We start from the raw sequence: 20932 nt of genomic DNA on the forward strand, positions 1-20932 counted from the left end.
AATCAAACATCATTAGTATTTTTCTTGTCTTTAGTTTTAAAAGTAGAATAAACAAACAAATATTTATCTTTATAACTATAACCAGTAAAATCGATATCACTTGTCATCAAATAAGTTCATTTGATCATATGCAATTGGAGAAGCAATCATTGTACTACTTCACAACTACGTACATTTGTGTGTGCACTGAAAACGAGCAACATATAGTACTTTGTTGTTGTTCGTATCCTTTCACGGTTAGATGTCAAATTTGAACCATAACACTTGTAAATACATCATAAATTATTAAACTATTAGTACCTTTTTAGGAGAAATGTTGCTTTATACATACTCTTCTTAATCAGTTGTGTTCGAATCTGATCTATTTATTCGATAATTCATTCGACACGAAAATTAGTCATTATTAATTATATAAACACTATTTGATCCTCTAAGGAAAATTGCTGGATTTGGTTGTTTTGGACTGGCATTGTATCTCTTGTCATACTGACACCTCAGGGTCCCTTTCCCCATTATGCTTTGTTTTCGTACATAGTCTGTACTAGACAAAAATAGTAACTCAATTATTTTTTTTATTTCGTAACTATGGTATAAATTAAGCATTAAATATTTATGTGGTTAAAAATTATCTTGGTATTGGCATCTCTAATAATAGAGTAACATGGTTCCACTAATTGATTAGGATGCACGCGTGGACATTTAAGGGGCTCACAACCAAATAAAAGATTTTATCAACACTCAATATAATTAGCGTTAAAGAATTTTAGCGACTCTGAATATAATGATTTTAACTCAGTTGCCGTTAAATATTTATACGGCAATAAATAAGATTGCCGCTAGAGGAAAAATTTATTAACACTAAATGTCTCTTTTTGTTTTAGTGTCACTTGGGTTCGATTCTTTGCCTTTTTCAAAATCTTAATTTTTTGACATTTAAGTAGTCGTCTAGCTTCTTTTTTTTTGGTTAGATTTCAGAGAGTTTGATCCCAATGTAGTACGTCCTTGAGGCTTTGAGAGTTTTGTTTAGGGAGAAAATTTATGGTACTCAAGTGATACGTTATCACTTTTGTGAACTTCTTTGTATTCCGAGTGAATTGTGTGAGGTTATTCCTTTCTATATTTTGTACTCTTATATTTATATAGTGAATTGCTCATCTCCTCTTGTGGAGGTAAGTCGATTGATCGAAGTGATTGAACCATGTTAAATCATTGTGTCTTTTGATATATTTCTCGTTTGTCTTCTTACTCAGGTTTATTTTGCTAGCATACGCATAACACCTATTTATTTCGATTCTAACATTCAAAGAGATCGATCTCAAATTCATAGTAAGATTATTTGAAGAAAAAAAAATGTTCGACCGACATTTCCAATTCTGAATCCGCCTCCGCAAACAACTACAGTATGCATTGTCACTCGTGGGGGTGGTTGGGGGGGAGGGGTCCTTTTTCATGTGGCTTCCATGCCATGGACATGTGGGATAAGGATTTAGGGAAACAAGAAAGTTATTGAAGCCAAACAATGCATGGTGTGTGTATGGTATTATTGCAAGTTGTGGGGAAAGCCAGGTCGATATTATAAGAATATGCTATATTGTGGACATGGATGGACCCAAGTATTTATTATATATGTCATCATTTGGTTCGTGAAATAGGAAAATACAATCTTGAGTTTATATACGAGATTAATATATTTTATATATGGTTAAGTTTTTAATTTTCAAATTAGTTCTATCATAATTGCATGTGATGTTATTTCCCCATTGAAGGTGAAATAAAAATTCGAGATTCATTAATTAAGCGTAGTTCAATTTATTTAATTACTTTAGATCAAACACGTGTTTTTATTAACCCCTTATATCTCATTTTCAGTCTAAGAAATCAAATATCTATCAATAAAGTATAATCGACTCAATATTACAATTTTATTATTATTAATTTCGAAACAACTTGTTTGGAAAACACATAATAGGCTATCTAACACGAGTAAAGATCATATACTGAAGTGTTTGAGAAATTCATTATTGTAATTTAATTTTAAATATATATATGCTCAATATGATCACTTATTTTAATGCACATTGTCAATTTCTATTACAAAATAAGAGGAAGTAAAAACACATTAGAAGTAAATGTATTGAATAATAATATATTTCCAATTAAAAATAAACATATGGTTGTGTCCTCGTGTGCATGGCTTTATTCTCCAACATCCCTTCAAGGAACCAATCCCGTTAATTTTGCACGTATTTTCACGCACTCATTACGTGAATAAATTAATCACTTATATATATTTTCTCCGATATTTATATATATTAACATCAATTGAAATAGGTTCGAGGGTTCACTACTTATTGAAATAAATGTGTATAACTAACAAGGTGACATATTTTAAATATTGATTAACAAGGATAAGTTATGTTATATTCAAATGTTCAATCGAAACAAGCTAAAAGACCAACATGGTTGTGGTGCAGTGGTGAAATTGTTTTATTCTTAACTAGATGTCTTAGGTTCAAACCTTGGATATGAAGAAAATCTTGTTGGAAGCGTTACTCCCTAATGGGTCATGCAATACACGATTCGAATTAAGTTAGGGCTCCAATGCGAGCTTCAAATACATAGTGGGAATTAAAAAAAAAAAAAACTAGAAGTGTTTTTGAATAATTTTTTGACAAAATTAAATTTAATAAATGTAGTAGTAAGTGACATGCATGTGTGAAAGTGAGAGGAAATGAGTGTCATGTTACATTGTAGGGTGAACCACAAACATGCTATGGGACCATTCAAGACTTTGATAGAGATATGCCCCTACCTTATCCATCTTTTTATATTACTTGATTCTTGTTAATGCGATATTTTTTAAATTAAAAATATATTTTACTAATTGACTTTATTAATAATATTTTAAAACTCTAATTTAATGACTATTATTTTATTTAGTTATTTATATCAGTATCAAAGGTTTTTTCTAAAAAAAATCTCTTAATTTTATAAATTAAATAAGTAGATTGAAACAATTACTTTCAACACCGGGCCTAGTAATATAAAGTAGAGGGACCAACAAGGATTCTAGTAGAGTGATAAGTACTCATTCATCCTTTACCAGAGATCTTGGGTTCGAGTTCCCCTTAATACAGATCAATTACTTTTATTAGGAGCGCTTTTTAAACTAAACATCGCGTGGGAAATAAAATAGAGTGAGTGCTTTTAAAAACCAAAGCATAATGGACAACACATTCTAAAAGCTAAATTTTATATATGACTTTCTTTTTATTGCACCTCTCCAATTTTCTTTTTTATTTCACCTTAAATGTACTTTGTTTTTCATGACAACGATGTTCGAAAAAAATAAATTACTTTCATGTGTTTGTCTTGGTAATTTGAAGGCAGTCGTAATCCCTTCGAGAAGTATGAAAAAATATTGTACTCCCTTTATTTATGTTAATTGAATTTTTGAGGCATTTTTCATTTTTTAAATTAACTTAATTATTCAATTTTCAAGATTACTTTTAGAGTGTTCTTCCAATTTTATCCTTCATTTGGATTTTCAATGTGATGATTTCAATAAATTTGACAATAATTAATAAGGGTAAAAATAAAAAACTATGTTCAATTTATGTCTTAATCTACTTTTCCTGAAGGGTATGAAACATCTCAAAAATTCAATTAATATGGAATGGAGGGAGTAGTTTGTTGTGAGGTTAGTATAGTTGAGACAAAGAAAAATATTTTGAGTCTCCAACTTATTCACTATACAAAGAGAGGTAATTTTATATTGAAGAATGTGTTCTAATAATGAACTTTGAACTCTTCAACTAATTGAGTTATACAATATTATTAAATTGCTATTTCTTGAAAGGGACAACTCTAAAATTATTATGCTGGATCGATACAAATACACTACAATGAACTTATATTTCTTTAATAAGAGCAAAATATTCACGTCTTAGCCTAAATATTTATTAGGAAAAAATACAGAAATCTCACATTTTAGTTTACTTATTACCATTATCCCCTATAAGTTTTACAAATCTCCAAAATCCCTCATTTTCGTGCATTAGATTAGTGTATCAGTGCTTATATTATTGTATCTCGTGCATCAGATTAATGTATCAGCGCTTATATTATTGTATCTCGTGCATCAGATTAATGTATCAGAGCTATATAAGTGTTGATACATGCGCGAGATACAATAATATAAGCGTTGATACATTAATCTGATGCGCGAGATACAATAATATAAGCGCTGATACATTAATTTGATGCGTGAAAATGAGGGATTTCTGTAATTATAAACTTTTAAGGGATAAATTATAATTTTGCCTTAAAAGTATGTGATTTCTGTAATTTGTCCATATTTATTTGCGTTGATGTTATGTTTCATAGTGGTCCAATTGCTTTGTAGACGTGCGAAATTGTGGCTAGAAAATAAAAGTTATACACAGTAATAGTTGACTTGGGCCTTGGGCCTTAGGATAAAGAGAGGGGAGATACAAATGGGATCATTTGCATTCTTGTCCCTATTTTAGTTTTAAGTTTTGTCCTTGAAAAATAAGATAGAAAATTAGGCTTCAATTTGTTGAAGAAATTCAAAAATCGAATTTTACAAAATTGTTATTATTTGAATCGGGTATTGTTGCAATTTGCAAACTAAATATAAATGTGTATTTCCTTTCAAATATCATTCTCTCATGAATTGGGCTTGAGTAAGAGATCATAGAGCTGGCCCATTTAAATAAACTTTTAAATAGGCCCAACTTTTTGGACTTACATTTGTATTAGACCAACAAACAAAAATGGTGACCAAACTTCGAAGGAGGAAGAGGAAGAGGAAGAGGAAGAGGAGGAATAAGCGGAGGAAGAGGAAGACGAGGAGGAGGATGAAGAAGAAGACGAACCTTATAGTGCATTTTAAATAGTTTTTAAAAAATAGGTACACGTCAAATGATAGTGTCAATACCAACAAATGAAAATCACGCACTTAAATTGAACTTGAATAAAATCATCCTTTAATCTTTCATAAAACTCTGTATTCTCTCGAGTCTATAATTGTAAAAGAAAAAAAAAAGTATGTATATGATATATAAGTAGAAGTTGTGTCAAATTGTCAATCTGATTTAAAATCAAATAGAGTCAAGAATCAATAACTATATACTCACAAGATCTTCAAGAAGCTCCAAAAAGAAACTCGTATAACCTAAAAAGACTAGACTAGTCACCGCATCTATGATCTGAACGAGTATAAAATTTTTGTCTCTATTTATTTCCAATACTTAAACATTATAATTTGCTTGTTAATCTAATCTGCGGAAAAAACGATTACCTCTTACTGATAGACGACTGAGCAAAATTTCAATTCACCCCCTTACCTCTTGACTTTCAGTTTTTACCCAAATTCAACCAATTTTCTCAACTTTAACTATATATGTGTATAAACTTTCAATAAAAATTGTTAAAGTTCAGTCATATGTGTTCGAATATCTGTCATATAAAAATTCTAACATTATCAAAATTGATTTTATATTTCGTATATAAAAAATTGTCCCAAAATAGAAACACATGAAGAAAAAGAAATTCAAAAATAAGTACAAAGTGAAATATCAACATCAAAATCGGGTATCCATCCACTTCGCATTTCTATACTGATTATTATTATAAAACATAAATCAAAGAAAAACAACTCCAAATTAATCACTAATATAGTACTACAATATTAGCAAATTTATTTGGTTAAATGGCAATTTTGTCAATTCACCAATATCTTATACTCACTCTATGAATAAAAAAAACTTATTTTTTAACACTGAAGAAAAGGAAAGAAAGAACTAACACTAATCTCTTTTCTTTTAATTTAATAAATAAAATGTTATGTCAAAATTAGACTAGTATTGGTAGGTTTTTGGTCTCTCTCAACCATAGTCATTTGTTTTAATACTCATATAGAGTCATATTGACTCTTAATTAGTAGTATTAGCTTATTCTAATTAAGGGGCTAAAGAGTCTCTATCATAAAAGATCATTTAACCAATTGATGCCATAATTTAATTGATATTAGCTTTAATTGTTACTTAAATATTTAGAGTGCTTAATAAGGCCAAATAGGAAAAAAGGGCAAAATCCTTTATGAGATTGAGACTTTTGAACACCTCAATTTTAAGTTATATGATAGAAAATAACCCCTAATAAAAGACAAAAGATAGAAGTAGGTCCAATTAGATGGTTAGAGGACTCTTTGAACCTTATCACTAGAAGTGTTCAATTGTGTGTCTAACAACTCAAAACATATTTTTATGTGATGATGCAATTATCATATTTGTTTTTAAAGAAAATTTTGGATAAAAAAAAGAGAAATATAGAAACATCCAAATTACAAGATGTAAAGCCAAGACACTTGAAGTACTATCATCAGCCATATCTTTTTTTCTCTACTTCCATCACCCATTTTTGTCCCCCTTTTTTTCTGCAAAATCAAGAGAGAAAAAAACTCACTCTTTCCATACATAGAATACTCCTTTCTAAATTAAAATTTCCAAATTTTCATTTGATCATTAAATTCACTTAGATTTTAAAATTTTAATATTAAGATATCTTAAAATTTTTAGAAATCGGCTCAAATCAATTTTTGAGTTTTTAGTACTTTAACTCATAGAATTTGAAATATTTTTCAAGTGAATTGTATGTTCATATATAACTTTAAATCTTAAAAATTAGGGATAAGGTCTAAAAAATACCTCAACTTTGGTCGAATTTGTTGTTACGATACTAAACTTTCATGAGGACCTATTACCTCCCTAGACTATTTAATACCGTATTTTAAACATATATATTTGCCCATGTGGTCATAAAAAATAATGCAAAATTATAAATAGTAATGTGTCCACGTGGGCACATATATACCTTTAAAATACACTATTAAATAGTTCAGGGGGTAAAAACTACACTATTAAATAGTCTAGGGAGGTAATAGGTCCTCATGAAAGTTTAGTATCACAACAACAAATTCGACCAAAGTTGAGATATTTTTCAGACCCTTATCCCTAAAAATTATAACTTAAAATTTTAAACAACATTTAATTTATGATCAAACGAAAGCTAATAAAGATGAATGAAAATATATTGATCACTACATACTAATAGTGCATTGAGATTTTTCTTTTTATACATTTAATAAATTCCTCAATATAAATATAAGATTTATGCAATAATTAATAAACCCTCAAAAACTAGCACCTAATATTCTAAATTTACCCCTAATTCTAAATAAATTATTAGTAATTTTTTAAAAATATAAATATACAATTTCAACAAAAATTACTGAATTCCAACCAACTATATCTTTAAAGCTGATTCCGTCCCTGAACCACAAAAATTTAACCATAAAATTTGACCTAAGAAAGACAATTAATTTCTTTTGATCCATCTAAAAAATTCTATTAATGATATTATTTAATACATATGTACTGATGAAAGATAGTTGATACAAAATAAAATAATTACGATATACGTAAAATAGTCTGACCACCACAATTATAAAACAAAAAAAGAAGAAGAAGAAAATTTACAACAAGAAACTAACTTAATGGAAAAGCAAAGGGAAATACAAGGAAAACATTGGAACAATAATAGTGATCATGATGAATATCATGTTTCTTGATTCTTGAATTGAATTTGATGAAGAGAATTGATCAGGACGATTTCTATAATGATAAGGCCACCAAGGTAATATTGGATCAGGAGGTGGTGGCACTAAACCATTTACATAGCCATTATTTGGTGGAGGGTAATTTGGGAAATTATTATAACCACCACCGCCGCCGCCGCCACCACCACCACTTGTTGGTGGTGGATAATTGTTATAATTAGAACCTTGTGGTGGATATGGTGGGGTTATAGCCACCGGAGGGTTGTTTACGGGGCCGGTCGGTGGAGGGTAACATGGATATGGACACACTTGTCCGAAGGTTGATGCCATGAAGTTGAGAAATAGTGACAAGAATAGAAGTAAGAGTGGGAGATGTTTAGTGAACATTTTTTTTTGTTGTAGGAAGAAGAAAGAATGGGGAGGAGAAAAAAAGTTAGTGAGGAAATAGTGTGAGGTAGTTGGGGTAGGGGTAGGGTAGGGGGTGGGGGCTCTCTTGAGGGTATTTATGTCTAGATTGAAAAAAAGAGGCTAGAGATGAAGAAAAGTATGCAACAAATGCAAGTGCAATGTTTTATAGGTGATGTTTTGTATGTTAGGTAACTTAGGTGGAAGACTTGTGTCTTCCATGAACTCATTTGGTTCTGTTTCAATTTATGTGTCATAGAATTATAAGGTGTGTCAACACACACACTTCTTCCTTTTTATACTTTATTTAACTCTTAATCATAGGTCTCAAGTTTGAACCCTGGATATGAAAAAAATTCTATTGGGAGCGCTACCCCAAGTGAGCTCTGTCATGCGTGATTCGAATTTAATCAAAACTTCAATACAAACTCCAAACACCGCATGGAAACCAATAAAAAAAAGTAATTAACTTCCAATATTTGTCTTTCATAGAAGAGTAAATTACTTGAAATACCCTAATAATATAATTTAATAACACTAACAACTAACAACTAACAAATAACAAATAACAAATAAACTATCACATCCTAAAATTGGGATTGACACCCAACCTATACTATCCTTTAGGTGATCCAACTCTAACCGTTTGAAGGTTATTAATAAATTTAGTATAACAATAAATATTATCAAGTTTGTAATTAGTATAATCTGAAAAATTAAGTTCCCTAAAAATAATATAGCATTTAAAAATAAAGGAAAATGGCTTAAATACATAATATCTTACATATTTTGGTCACTGAAAATGATAACAGGAGATTGACATACATAGAATATATTCTTCAAACACAATATTATTTATTTCACACTTAGCAAACATTAGCCAATATTGTAAATTATTCATCACATAAACAGAAACACACAATAAATATGTATATGTGTGTGTACATACACATATAGCACAACATAGATCTTCTATTGCTTAAGAAGGTGATCATCTATATGCTTGGTAATGTCAAGGATAAGACCTAAGAAATTGAGGGGCTCTGGGATGTCTTCGGTTTTTTTTTCATACACAAAAGTCCATGTAGTCCACTCATGTTCGCAAGATATTACAATTGCAAAGAAACTGTACAACTCTAACATATCGCCTTCAATCACTTTCCATTTGATTGATTTTTCGTGAGGATCGATGGATTCAATTACTTGCTTCATAATCTTTTTCTTTCCATCTGAAATTAATAAAAAAAATAAAAATACAAGAGATGTTACTCCTAGTTCAACTGTCTCATTCATCGTAAAAGATTTAAACAATTAAAATTAATATCTTATTATATTGAATTACCTTTCTTGAAAACATAAGAATAGATTGCATTGGGGAGAACATGGAAATTAGTAAGGAAAATTATAATTTCCATTATATTAGGTTTGATATGACAAAAGTAATTTTTCATGAACTTTTTTTTCTGCAAAACATTTGAAATATAGAAAATTGATGCAAGTAAATCATATATATAGAGAAAGAGAGCGGGAAAATGTATATATGTTACCTTCGTTATAATTCCAGCTAACAATTGAACCAACTTTTACAATTTCACCTTCATGAATCTCAAAATGATTGACAATACTAGGGCTTATATTGGATACATGATGAGTATTAGTGTGATAAATATCAAAAATCAAGTGTCCTCCACCCCTCACCTCTAGTGAAGCGATCAACTTGCCTTTCAAACCCATATTTTCTTTTGCTCAAAATAGCAATAAGTTGTGAAAATAAAATGGTGAGAAAATGTTAAGAACATGTAGTCTTTATATAGATAATAATTAGCTGAGAAAAACTAGCTAGTAAAAAATATTATCGCTACATATCTTACATGTTATAATTGGTGGGGGATCAAAGATAATTAGTGTTATTTCATTTATGTATAATTATATGTTTTGTTTAGTTATAAATTTGATTTTTACAATAAAAATTAGATATCCATGCTAATTAAAGTATATTCATTTTATAATTAGATTGAGGTTTATAAATACATATTTTTTAATTCAAGGATAACAAAATTATGAGAATTAATTTTTCTATCATATATATATAAATATAAAAGCAGGAAGAGAATTGCGTTTTTATTAATCTTGAAATAAATCATCTTTATCAAGCAAGTGAAGAATGTAAGTATATAAAAAGACAAATAATGTACATCCTTCAATATTATTGTACCTTTTGTAATTTTATCTGCTACATAATTCTTTTAATTTTTATTTTTGTTTGATAAAAGATAACATGCACGATTTAATTTATTATCGTCTCATGCAGTACATCTTGTGCAGTTGTGCTAATTTAATAAAGAATTTTTTTTAGAAAATTTTACAAAATTATGTGGCTTTTCAAATAATAGAAATATAACGATTTTGTGTTATATACATTATATTATGTGCTAATCTAATTAACGTTACTTGTATAATTTATTGAACGAAAGAGCGTTTTATGAAATATGTTATTAGTAGGGATTTATAATAAATGTCACATGTATAAATTTTAAAAAAAAATTATCCGCATCGGATGTTTACACCAAACTAATGCCAATTTTCATATTATTTTTTTCAACACACTACCTAACTTTGTTAAGTATGAAATTGAATTTGATAGATTGTGCTATAAATACTCAATTTTGGATCATTTTAAAAATAAATAAAAAAATTTATCCTACAAACACTGAAAAGAGAGTCTAAATCTCAAGAATGGTCCCTAATCTAGCTCAAGTTTTTAATATAATTAGACTTTTTCAAGTATTACAGAAATATAAATTCTGAATAGAAGAGCGTTTTATATAATATGTTATTAGTAAGAATTTATTTTACTCAATTATTTTCATTAATTATACTTTGAACTCTAGATTTGACTACTAAATTTTTATGTAATTATTAAATAATAAAAATAATATATTTTTAAAAAATAATAAATCTCATTTAATTTATTAAAATGGACAAGTAATGTGAAAATATTCATATAAAAAAGGTATTCAATAATAAATGTCGCATGCATAATTTCTTTTTTCCAATACACTGCCAAACTTTATAAAGTCAGAGATTGAGTTTAATTGATTGTGCAATAAATACTCAATTTTGAGTCATTTTTTCCCCAAAAAGGGTAATCCTCTATATCCTTAGTAGAGAGTCTAAATCTAAAGAATGGTCACTAATAAATTAGGTCTTAGCCTGATCCCCACTAAGAAGATTTTTAAAATATTGGCTGATTTTTATTATTATTATTAAAAAAATTTATAACATATAAAATTGTCATTTAATTTTACGATGTGAAATAACTCATTATATTCTTTTAGAAAATTGCATAGGACTCTAAGCCCATATATTTCTTTTAAAAAATTGTATAGGATTTTTATTAGAAAAAATTATAATGTCTGTCTGAAATTTGATTAGTATAGCAATTAGCAAATTGTATGAGTCATGTTGGATTGTAAATGATTCTTGGTAGTTAATAAAATCGTTAGTTATCAAAAAAATAAAAAAAAAATAAAAAAAAAAAATATATATATATATATATATATATATATATATAACGTTTTGGGCTCTCTAATTATCTATTTTAGCAATACTTTTAAATTTATAGAAAAATAATGACGACCGAGCCAAAGTAAAATGTGCAAATACCTCATTGACTATTACGGTACAAGTATCGGATAAAGGCAAATAATAAAAATTAACTTATTGATATTTTCTATCTCGATTGGTATTCGATTTTTATAAGTCCTTAAAATATTCACATAATTGCATTGACCACCAAGTCGTAGTCTTAGTATTACATTAACTAGTATCCCTTTAATTTTAATTCATGCACTTATACTTGTCTATTACTATATTAAAAATAAATGTCCATTTTTACTTTTATGATTTTAAAAATCAAGATATTATAATTTGTCACTTAGTTTCTAATTTATCCTTATTATTAATTATAGTCATTGCTCAATATATTTTTAAAAATATTAAATTTATTATATTCAAAGGGTGATATAGTAAAATTATCATTCTACTAATTATTTTTAAAAGGTATGTCATATTAATACTGGACGAGTAAAAATGGACGGTGGGAGTACTATTCAAAAGAATATATATTTGGAAAATATTTAATCTTTGGTGTGTTTCTTGAAATAGATTTTCTTCTTGGTACTCGTTTATTCTCTCAAATGGCTAACTAAAAAGTTACCATTAATTTACTTAAAGTGAAAATCAAACCAGTGTTTAAACTACTTAATCATTAAATTATGTCATATTCCTAGTTACACCCTCTTCCCCGATTATTTTTATTTATCCGCTATTTCAAAATAAATTTTCATTTTTATTTATCATTTAACCTATCAAGAAAAGATAATTATTTTTTTTCATGTTTATCGTTAACATTAATTACTTATTCCTCAAATTATTTTTCAAGACATTTAAACACCAATTAAAAGACCGATAGTGTGGTAAAATAATCATGACAATCATTATTTTCTTAATGAGCGTGTCAATCCAAATGTGACAGATAAAAGTGAACGGAGGGAGTATTATATAGCGGTTCTCATAATTCTTGTGAAAATTGAGGCTTTTATCTAACTTATGATGTACTCCATGCTCATAATTTGCACTAATTTCAAGTTGAAAATTCAGAGGTACTACTCAATTTGCACAACTTTGGTCTAACTAATTTTTTGGATCTTGCTTAGCTTGCTTTTGAATACTGCAACTTATTTGTTTGCTTTGTCTATGTGCAATTTAAAATCATTATATAAATGAAATTTATGTTTCTATCTTTATAAGATAAAATGACTCAAATTTCTGAATCCTTACATTTTGTTTGATTAGATTTCAACGGAATATGTTACTGTAATAAAATGATTTTTTTTTGGTATAATGAAAAATACATTATCCTTACATTACATATACATACAAGATACAACCATTTTTGTTGAAATGTTCTGTTGCTGCATGTACATATGGGTAAGTATCTTGTTTCTTTTTTCCCTTGATGAAACTTTTGAGTTGGAAAAAAAATTTAATTTAAGTGACAAAATGACATTTACAATTGAAAAATCTTAGTAGTCCAGTTAATTGACTATTTAAATTTTCACCATAACTTATTAGTGAAGATTTGATTTTCCACGTCTCTCCTAATTTTCCTTTCCCCTATTGTCACATGTGGTGAGCCAATAGTATGAAAAGAAGTAGCCAAACAACTTGACATTTTCCACACTCCTAACCTAAACAGTACCTAACCCGGTTGTTGCATCAACAAGAATTGTGATTGACTCGTAAGCACTCTTTCATTTCTAATCAAAATCTCAGGTTCAAGTCTCTCGAGGTATAGAATTGTCTTTGTTAGGGAACACTTTACTCTTAATGAGAGACTTTCCATTCACATGTAAATTTAATTAAACTCCAATGTGAATACAAGACACCAAATAAATAAATAAAATAGGTTGTTGCAAAACTAGCCAAAATAAAGGCCTAACTACCACACGTTCCTAGATTGACAAAAGCCAACACTTTAAAATTTGTCAAAAGTATTCGCTTTTAATCTCCGTCAAATATTTAATTTTATCTTTAAATTTTATGGGAATAACAAATTTTGTTAATCAAAAATATCAAGAAAGTCTCGTAATTATTAAAAATTGCAACACGAAAAATTTACACTAGGATGGGAAAAAAAATAGATAAAAAATTGCACGTCAAAGAGTTGCACAAGAAATGCACTTCCAAATATGAGTTCTCATAATTTATTTATTTTTATTTTTTTACAATTTCTATCCGATCTGATTAATGGATTACAATTGTAATATTGGACAAAGACAAAAAAAAAATATTTTGTGAAAATCTAAAAGACTAAAATTATCCAAAAAATTATTTTTAAAACTATTTTTAAACTTACTTGGAACGACATTTTATGTTATCTCCCCTAAAAAAAGATGTTCAAAAAAGTATTAACCAAGGTTGATCTCATTCCCCCCACCAACTTTCTACTGCAGACATTTTGTAACGTATTCGTGTTAATTTATGTGACATCTTTTCAATATTGAAATTTAAATAAGAACTCTTTGTTTAATACTAGTAAGTTTTTGCATATATTTTTTAATTGAAACCATATCGATGTAGTTCTTTTTTTCGGTTTTTGATTTTTGGTTTCTCACATGGTCTTCAAAGTTCGTATTGGAATCCCAACTAAATTTGAATCGCATACTGCAAAGCACATTTTGAGGTGATACTCTCAATAAGATTTTCTCCATATCCAGGATTCGAACTCGAGACGTTAAGGATAGTTAATGTAGTCCCCAACTAAAATAAAATTAACGCCAAAAGAAAATATGAGAGGAAGAGAAACAGTATATGATTAGATCAAATATAAAAAGAAACAAAATACTGACAACAAATTTTACAAAAAAAAAATACAAAGTGGAAGAAAATTAAAATGTTATTGGAACTAGAATCGATACAGATGGAAATTATAACGATAGGATAAGATAATATAGCTAATTAGCACTAACCTAAGAAGATTAAAAATACTCTTAGCCACTAAATTTCTTGTTTTTGATGAAATCTGCAGCTAGCTTCATAAAATTTGATCAATATTCATATCAAAGCAATAATTCCCATGAAAAATCCACTGATCAAAAGTGAAAATCCACTAGTAAAGTCCCTTTTGGCACCATTAAAATATTGATCAACGGGGTACAAATTTCCTGGTGGACCATTCATATATATGTATTGTGAATTACTTGGTGGATTTGGACTATAACCGCCACCACCATCACCACCACCACCGCCCTCGGAAGGAGGAAGAGGAGGAGGAGGACAATATCCACTTGATGGTGGTTTCTTTGGTGGTGGTGGTGACGGAACGGGTGGTGGTGGTGGTGGTGGAGAGGGTGTATTACATGGATTGTTACAAGGACAACTACCACATTTGTTCACAATATTAGCTTCATCAAGTTTTCTTGGATTATTCAATAATCCATTGATTATTTGTGTTGAATAAACCACAAAAATGAGAAAAATAATTGGGAGTTTTGACATAATTCCCAAGACAAATTTTGAGTTGTTATTGATTTTTTTGCTTAGAAGAATTGGCTATATGAGTGTGTAATGAAGAAATATGGTAGGTTAGGTATGGTGACCTTTGGTGGAAAAAATAAAATCACTAAAATCAAATGAAAAGAAAAGGGAAGTCTTTATTTATAAGAAATGAAGAGTGGTTTGTTTACGTTACTTATAAGTGCATGGAAGTTGCAAAAAAAAAAGGATATACAGTCAAAATTAAGAAGTTTAATTTTTGATATCTAAATAACTTGAATCACGTTTTATAGTACAGGATTTCTGCATTAACCATATGTATTATAGTTAAAAGAATTGGAAAGTTATATGCATTGACGATATAATTGTTTTGTATACAACTAATGTAACTCAACATAACATAGCATTTTTTTTTATATTAACAATAAATATTTATCACTTAAAATTTGTTAATATTTTGTATAGTAGTGGGATTATGAGTTGTATGGTGAAGGCTTAATCTTCAAGTCAATCAAAATGCATGTGGTCGGTGCATTTTGGTGTCCCACCATTTTATTCTTTTACATATTTTATGTTCTATTTTTAAAATTTAAAATTGTTCTTTAAACACTTAATTATTGAATGATGAATTAATACAATTGATGTTATAGGATGATTGATGATCAACACTCTTAAAACAACTATGTTGCATGTGTTAGCTTCCAATAATTGTATTTTTTTTCTATTATTAGTTTGGTCTAATAATTAATGAGAAAATTGAGACAACTAGATATATAATATTTGAACTAATTAAAAAAATTAACGATCGACAAATTCTAAATAATAAAATTTATAGTTTTTTTTTAATCTAGTGAGATGAATTAGCAATAGAGTATTAAAAACTCTACGAGTATTAACTACTAAGTATATTTGTGTATAGCTACGACAGATTAAATACAAAGTTCGTAGCTAATTTTAATAGTGAAAATTTGGTTCGTGTGTGTGGGGTGTGTGTGTGTGGGGGGGGGGGGGGGTTGAGGATTGAGGGGGTAACAATATGGAGGATAAAATCTTCTTCAACAAGATAAAAAATTTAAATAGTCAACCAAGTGAGCTTCTGAGATCCACGTATTTAGATTAGTTGAAGTAGGCAAGAAACTTTGAATTACTATTATTGGATTTCGCTATAAGTCAAATTGGTGAAGCTTAGCTATAATATGAAAAATATGGTGCATGTGGGGTTTATTTTTCGTCATATCTACTCAAGATTTTTGAAATTCTTGCAAAACGTATACATTATTCTTTAATACTCTTTATAGCATGATAATATTAGGGAATCATTCACCACTTTTTATAAAGAGTAGTTTGGACAGCCTATTATTGGTATGAATTTTTAAGTTAATTGCACTCTACATTCGAGCATTATATATTAGGCTATCGAAGAATTAACGACAGATAAATTTTTATAGCTAAATAATAAATTTTTATGTTGATTTTATTTTTGCGATGGATTTTAATAAAATTTAGTTAGTTAGGAAACTTTTAACGACGAATTAACTAGGTATTACCGATAAATTTTGTAGCTTATTTCACATGTTTTCTTGGTATGAAACTTTCAACTTTACACTATGCTCTTTTTTTATAACCATAATGTTTAGTAAAGTTAGTGTGTGTTTTTGATTAATTACATATGGTTTATTGACTATCATTATGGAAATAAAAAATTTAATTCAACTATAAACTTTGTTGCTAATTTGTTCGTAACTAACAAAATTGCATCACTGATTTGTTTCGTTTCGATTTGTTGCTAAATAAAATTAGCGATAAATTTTAATATTTAGCTATAGAATTTGTCTCTATAGCCCGTCACTACTCTGCATTGCAGAAATCATGCTACCGACAAAATGAGATTAGTGTTTCTAATAAATTAATTAATGTTTGTAAATGTCACTTCTTTTCTTGACCTTTTTTTACACTAAACGAGCTCACAAGTTAAACTAGGCCATAGGTTCGTTCGATTCTGTTTTGAAGTTTATCGATTCGACTTATCAGTTATCGAATTATAAATATATTAAAATGGTTATAAAACAATTATGATATTGACTTATCGGTTATTATTGATAGCTGTTGATTTAACCGTTAAAATTTGACAAAAGAATAAACCATGCACATGAGCTGACAGATTGCTGGCTACATTTTAGTTTGAATGGAAAAAATAAAATAACATTATCACAAAATATTTTTTATCTTCTTAAATAATATTTTCATTGGATTGGTGGCCAAGTTTTAGTTTGAATGGAAAAAACAAAATAAAACGATTTTATAAATTTATATTCCGTTGAAAAAAACTTACCAGAAATTCCAAAGCTTTACAATGAAATCATTTTTCGCCCTTTTAATCTCCGTCAGTTTCATCATCGCCTCCGCCGCTAAAACCGGCCACGTCATCACTTTCCGATCACCGTCTCTCTACCCGGAGTCATTCACTTGGGATCCTAAATCTCACAACTTCATCATCGGCGGTACTCGTCACCAGAAACTCCTCTCAATTTCCGAATCCGGCGTAGCTGAAACCCTAATCTCCGATACAGATTTACCGGAAAATTCCTCATTCCTCGGCCTTGCTATCGACCGCCGTAACAATCGCCTCCTTGCTTGCATTCACCGCACCCCGACCGCCACTCACCCTTCCCCGTTCAACGCACTCGCCGCCTACGATCTCAAATCCCGCCGCCGCATCTTCCTCACCCCGCTCCTTGACAAAAACGACCAAAACCCGATCGCAACCGTAACAGAGATAATCCACCCCGCTGCTGCCAACGATGTCGCCGTTGATTCCTCCGGCAACGCTTACGTCACAAACTCAGACGGCGACTTCATCTGGAAAGTAAACATCGACGGCGAAGGTTCGATTTTCTCTAGATCGGAGGTTTTCAAATCAAATCCCGTGGACCTCACCGTTGACTACCACAAATGTGGATTAAACGGTGTCGTTTTCATCTCCGATGGGTACTTACTCGTCGTCCAATCAAATACCGGCAAATTGTATAAAGTCAACGTTAACGACGGAACGGCGAAGACTGCTAATTTAAACAAGGATTTAACGGCGGGTGATGGAATCGCCGTTAGAAGTGACGGCGTCGTTTTAGTAGTGAGTCAGCATAAACTTTATTATATAAAGAGTGAGAATAATTGGGACGAAGGAGTGGTGTTTGACGAAACTACCCTTGAGGTGGAAGGGTTTGCTACGGCGGTTGTAGTAGGAAATAGGAAGAGGGTATATGTGTTATATGGGCATTTAATGGAGGGTATAATGGGTAATGGAAATAGAGAAGAATTTAGTATAGTTGAAATAGAGGAAAATGAAGATAAAGAAGATAATATATGGTTATTTGTTTTGGTTGGATTTGGATTAACTTATTTTTTGTTTTGGAGATTTCAAATGCGTAGACTTGTACAAAATATGGATAAGAGGGTAGCTTAGGTTTTGATTATTTTATTTTTACTTGTTTTGTTGTAATTTATTTTGATAAATGACAAGTTTTTTTTCATAGCAAATGATGAATAAACACTACTATTAGAAACAAAAGTTTTTTTCATGGTGAATCATTGATAAATTTGTGTTACATATTATGATTCTTTTACTCATTTCTTATCGAAGAGTTCATTGGAAAATAGTAGTTAGAATCAGAATTTTCACTAAGGAGGTTTAAAATATGAATAAGTAAACAAATTTCCTAATTTTAATAATGTATAAACTGTGTAGTTGAACTATTCTCCAAATCATTTACCACTAATTAGTGATACAAGTATTTTATCACACTATCTCTATTAATTGATGTCTAGTATTAGCTCTTGGTAAATGATTTGGAGAATATTATTTAATGCTAAGGGTAAAACACGGAAAAAATAAATTCTCTTCTTGATATATCTTAAGTGACAAAGTAAAAATAAAAAATTTATTGTAAAAATAAGTGACAAGTAAAAGTGAACGGATGAAGTACTTTTTAAGCCTAAAGTAAAGTAGAATAAAAAAATATTTAAAAGCCACAAACACTTAAAAATAAGTCAATTCAATCTAACTTATTAATTGAAATAAGTTAATATTTGGATGGTTAAAGAATTTATTTTAACCACAATATTTTTAAAGATTTTGTATTTTAACTATTGTGACTTATAATACTTTTATATAATTTTTAAATATGTAAAATTTATTTCAAAAATTAAAATTTTTTCTTTGAATTCACGCGAATATTAATTAATTTGACCATCATATTCTGAATCAAGTCGCTCAAATTTAAACAGATAAGAGTTTACTAATTCAACAATTTGGCTCATATGCTAGAGAACGTGTGGCAAACCTAAATGAATAAATAAAAATGTTTCTATCTCTTATAAATTACATTTTCATTCAGATAGACATTTCATTTCAATAATTCATCAAAAATTATCGTAGAAAATGAATGAAAAATTCAAATAAAATTAGTTAGAAATTGCTTTCTAAAAGATATTGAAAGAGAAAGGATCAATTAATAGAAAGCTATTAGACCTCAAATGCCCTTGTTTTGAATGTACCTTGTACATATTAAAGAGTTACTTTGCTTGTATGATTATTCAACTATTCAAATTGATGTATAAAGTTTTTTTTTTTTTAAAAATAAATTTATTTGTAATAAAAAAAATTCTTATTCGGTTTTGATTATCATACTATTTTATTGTTCTTATTGTTTCTTTTGTCAATTGTACACTGTTTTTCTTATTTTACTGCTATGCTTTCTTTATTACTTTATTCATCGTTTTGACATACTTGAACCTATGATCTTTCAGAAACAGTCTCTATATTTTCATGAAATAGTGATAAAATATGTGTAGACTCTATCTTCCATAGATCTTACATAGTGAAATTTTATTAATATATTATTGTTGTTGTAATAAAAAGAGTATGTCATATCAAATATACTCATAGTCGTAGAGTATATTTTCAGCAACAATTTAATAACGTGACACAATATTTGAAATCAAAAGAATACAAAAGGAATCCAATCAATATAGAACTATTCGACTCACGAACCCAACTTGACATGGACAGATGTGTGTTACTTATGAGTTCGGCCAAATTTTTGAATTTTGGTTCAAAACTCTGAATTTATAGTAAGAAATTCATTAAATATATAATAAATTATTAATTTAGAATCTAATAATTTATAAAAATTAAAATTCAAACTCATAATCTTTAAATTTTGATTCTGGCTCTACAACTCATCTTAATCACATGAAAAAAGTTAGTGTGCTTGGAAAAAATATTCAGAAGGAATGCTTGTTATATTATATATTAAAAGAAAAATAATTAACGTGATAGATTCTATCAAACTATTTGATGTTTAGTTTTACGTCTTGAAAAATGATTTCAGAAATAAGTAGTTAATACTAAGAACAAAAATATAGAGAAAAAAAAATCTTAATATATTAAAAGTGAAAATCTATTTTGAAATAGTGCACATGAACCTAAGGAGTGAATTGTTTGATATAACAATAGTAAATTGACTTTTTTATACAAAACAAAGAAGAATAACTTTGCTATTCTGTTTTCATTAATCGAATGACTTTTCTATTACAAAATAAGAAGAAAGGAAAATAACTTTATTACATCATTTACAATAGTTGAATGATATCATATAAGCGATCAAACTCTACCTGAAATAACCTAACTATATAGTTTAGAAATAAATATGAACGTATGATGAATATACCCTTCTCAGACTCCACTCAGTGAGATTTCACCGAATTTGTTAACATTATGGACATATGACATAATCTAGATGAAATGAAAATTTGTTTTGATTGAAA

At 28.7% G+C, this 20932-nt stretch overlaps 4 protein-coding genes across 4 annotated transcripts; 1 reads left to right on the top strand and 3 right to left on the bottom strand.

Annotated features, from left to right (window-relative positions):
- Nucleotides 1-7576: 7576 nt before the first annotated feature.
- Nucleotides 7577-7972, bottom strand: LOC125813417 (uncharacterized). The gene has a single exon (XM_049492921.1). The coding sequence runs from the start codon at nucleotides 7970-7972 to the stop codon at nucleotides 7577-7579; it is 396 nt and encodes a 131-aa protein (XP_049348878.1).
- Nucleotides 7973-9019: 1047 nt separating this feature from the next.
- LOC125813413 (kirola-like) lies at nucleotides 9020-9827 on the bottom strand. The gene is made up of 2 exons (XM_049492918.1): nucleotides 9595-9827; nucleotides 9020-9276 (listed from the first exon to the last, which is right to left on the bottom strand). Exons 1-2 carry the CDS (start codon nucleotides 9779-9781, stop codon nucleotides 9020-9022), a joined length of 444 nt encoding a protein of 147 aa, XP_049348875.1. The 5' UTR covers nucleotides 9782-9827.
- A 4574-nt stretch (nucleotides 9828-14401) lies between these two features.
- On the bottom strand, nucleotides 14402-15109 carry LOC125813412 (cytokinesis protein sepA-like). Its single transcript, XM_049492917.1, has one exon. It carries the CDS (start codon nucleotides 15107-15109, stop codon nucleotides 14666-14668), a length of 444 nt encoding a protein of 147 aa, XP_049348874.1. The 3' UTR covers nucleotides 14402-14665.
- A 2312-nt stretch (nucleotides 15110-17421) lies between these two features.
- Nucleotides 17422-18643, top strand: LOC125813410 (uncharacterized). Its single transcript, XM_049492914.1, has one exon. The coding sequence runs from the start codon at nucleotides 17460-17462 to the stop codon at nucleotides 18567-18569; it is 1110 nt and encodes a 369-aa protein (XP_049348871.1). The 5' UTR covers nucleotides 17422-17459; the 3' UTR covers nucleotides 18570-18643.
- Nucleotides 18644-20932: the final 2289 nt, after the last annotated feature.

Source organism: Solanum verrucosum, unplaced genomic scaffold, assembly GCF_900185275.1.
Source record: "Solanum verrucosum unplaced genomic scaffold, falcon-dt-bn FXZP01000203.1, whole genome shotgun sequence".
In the NCBI taxonomy this organism is placed as follows: Eukaryota; Viridiplantae; Streptophyta; class Magnoliopsida; order Solanales; family Solanaceae; genus Solanum; species Solanum verrucosum.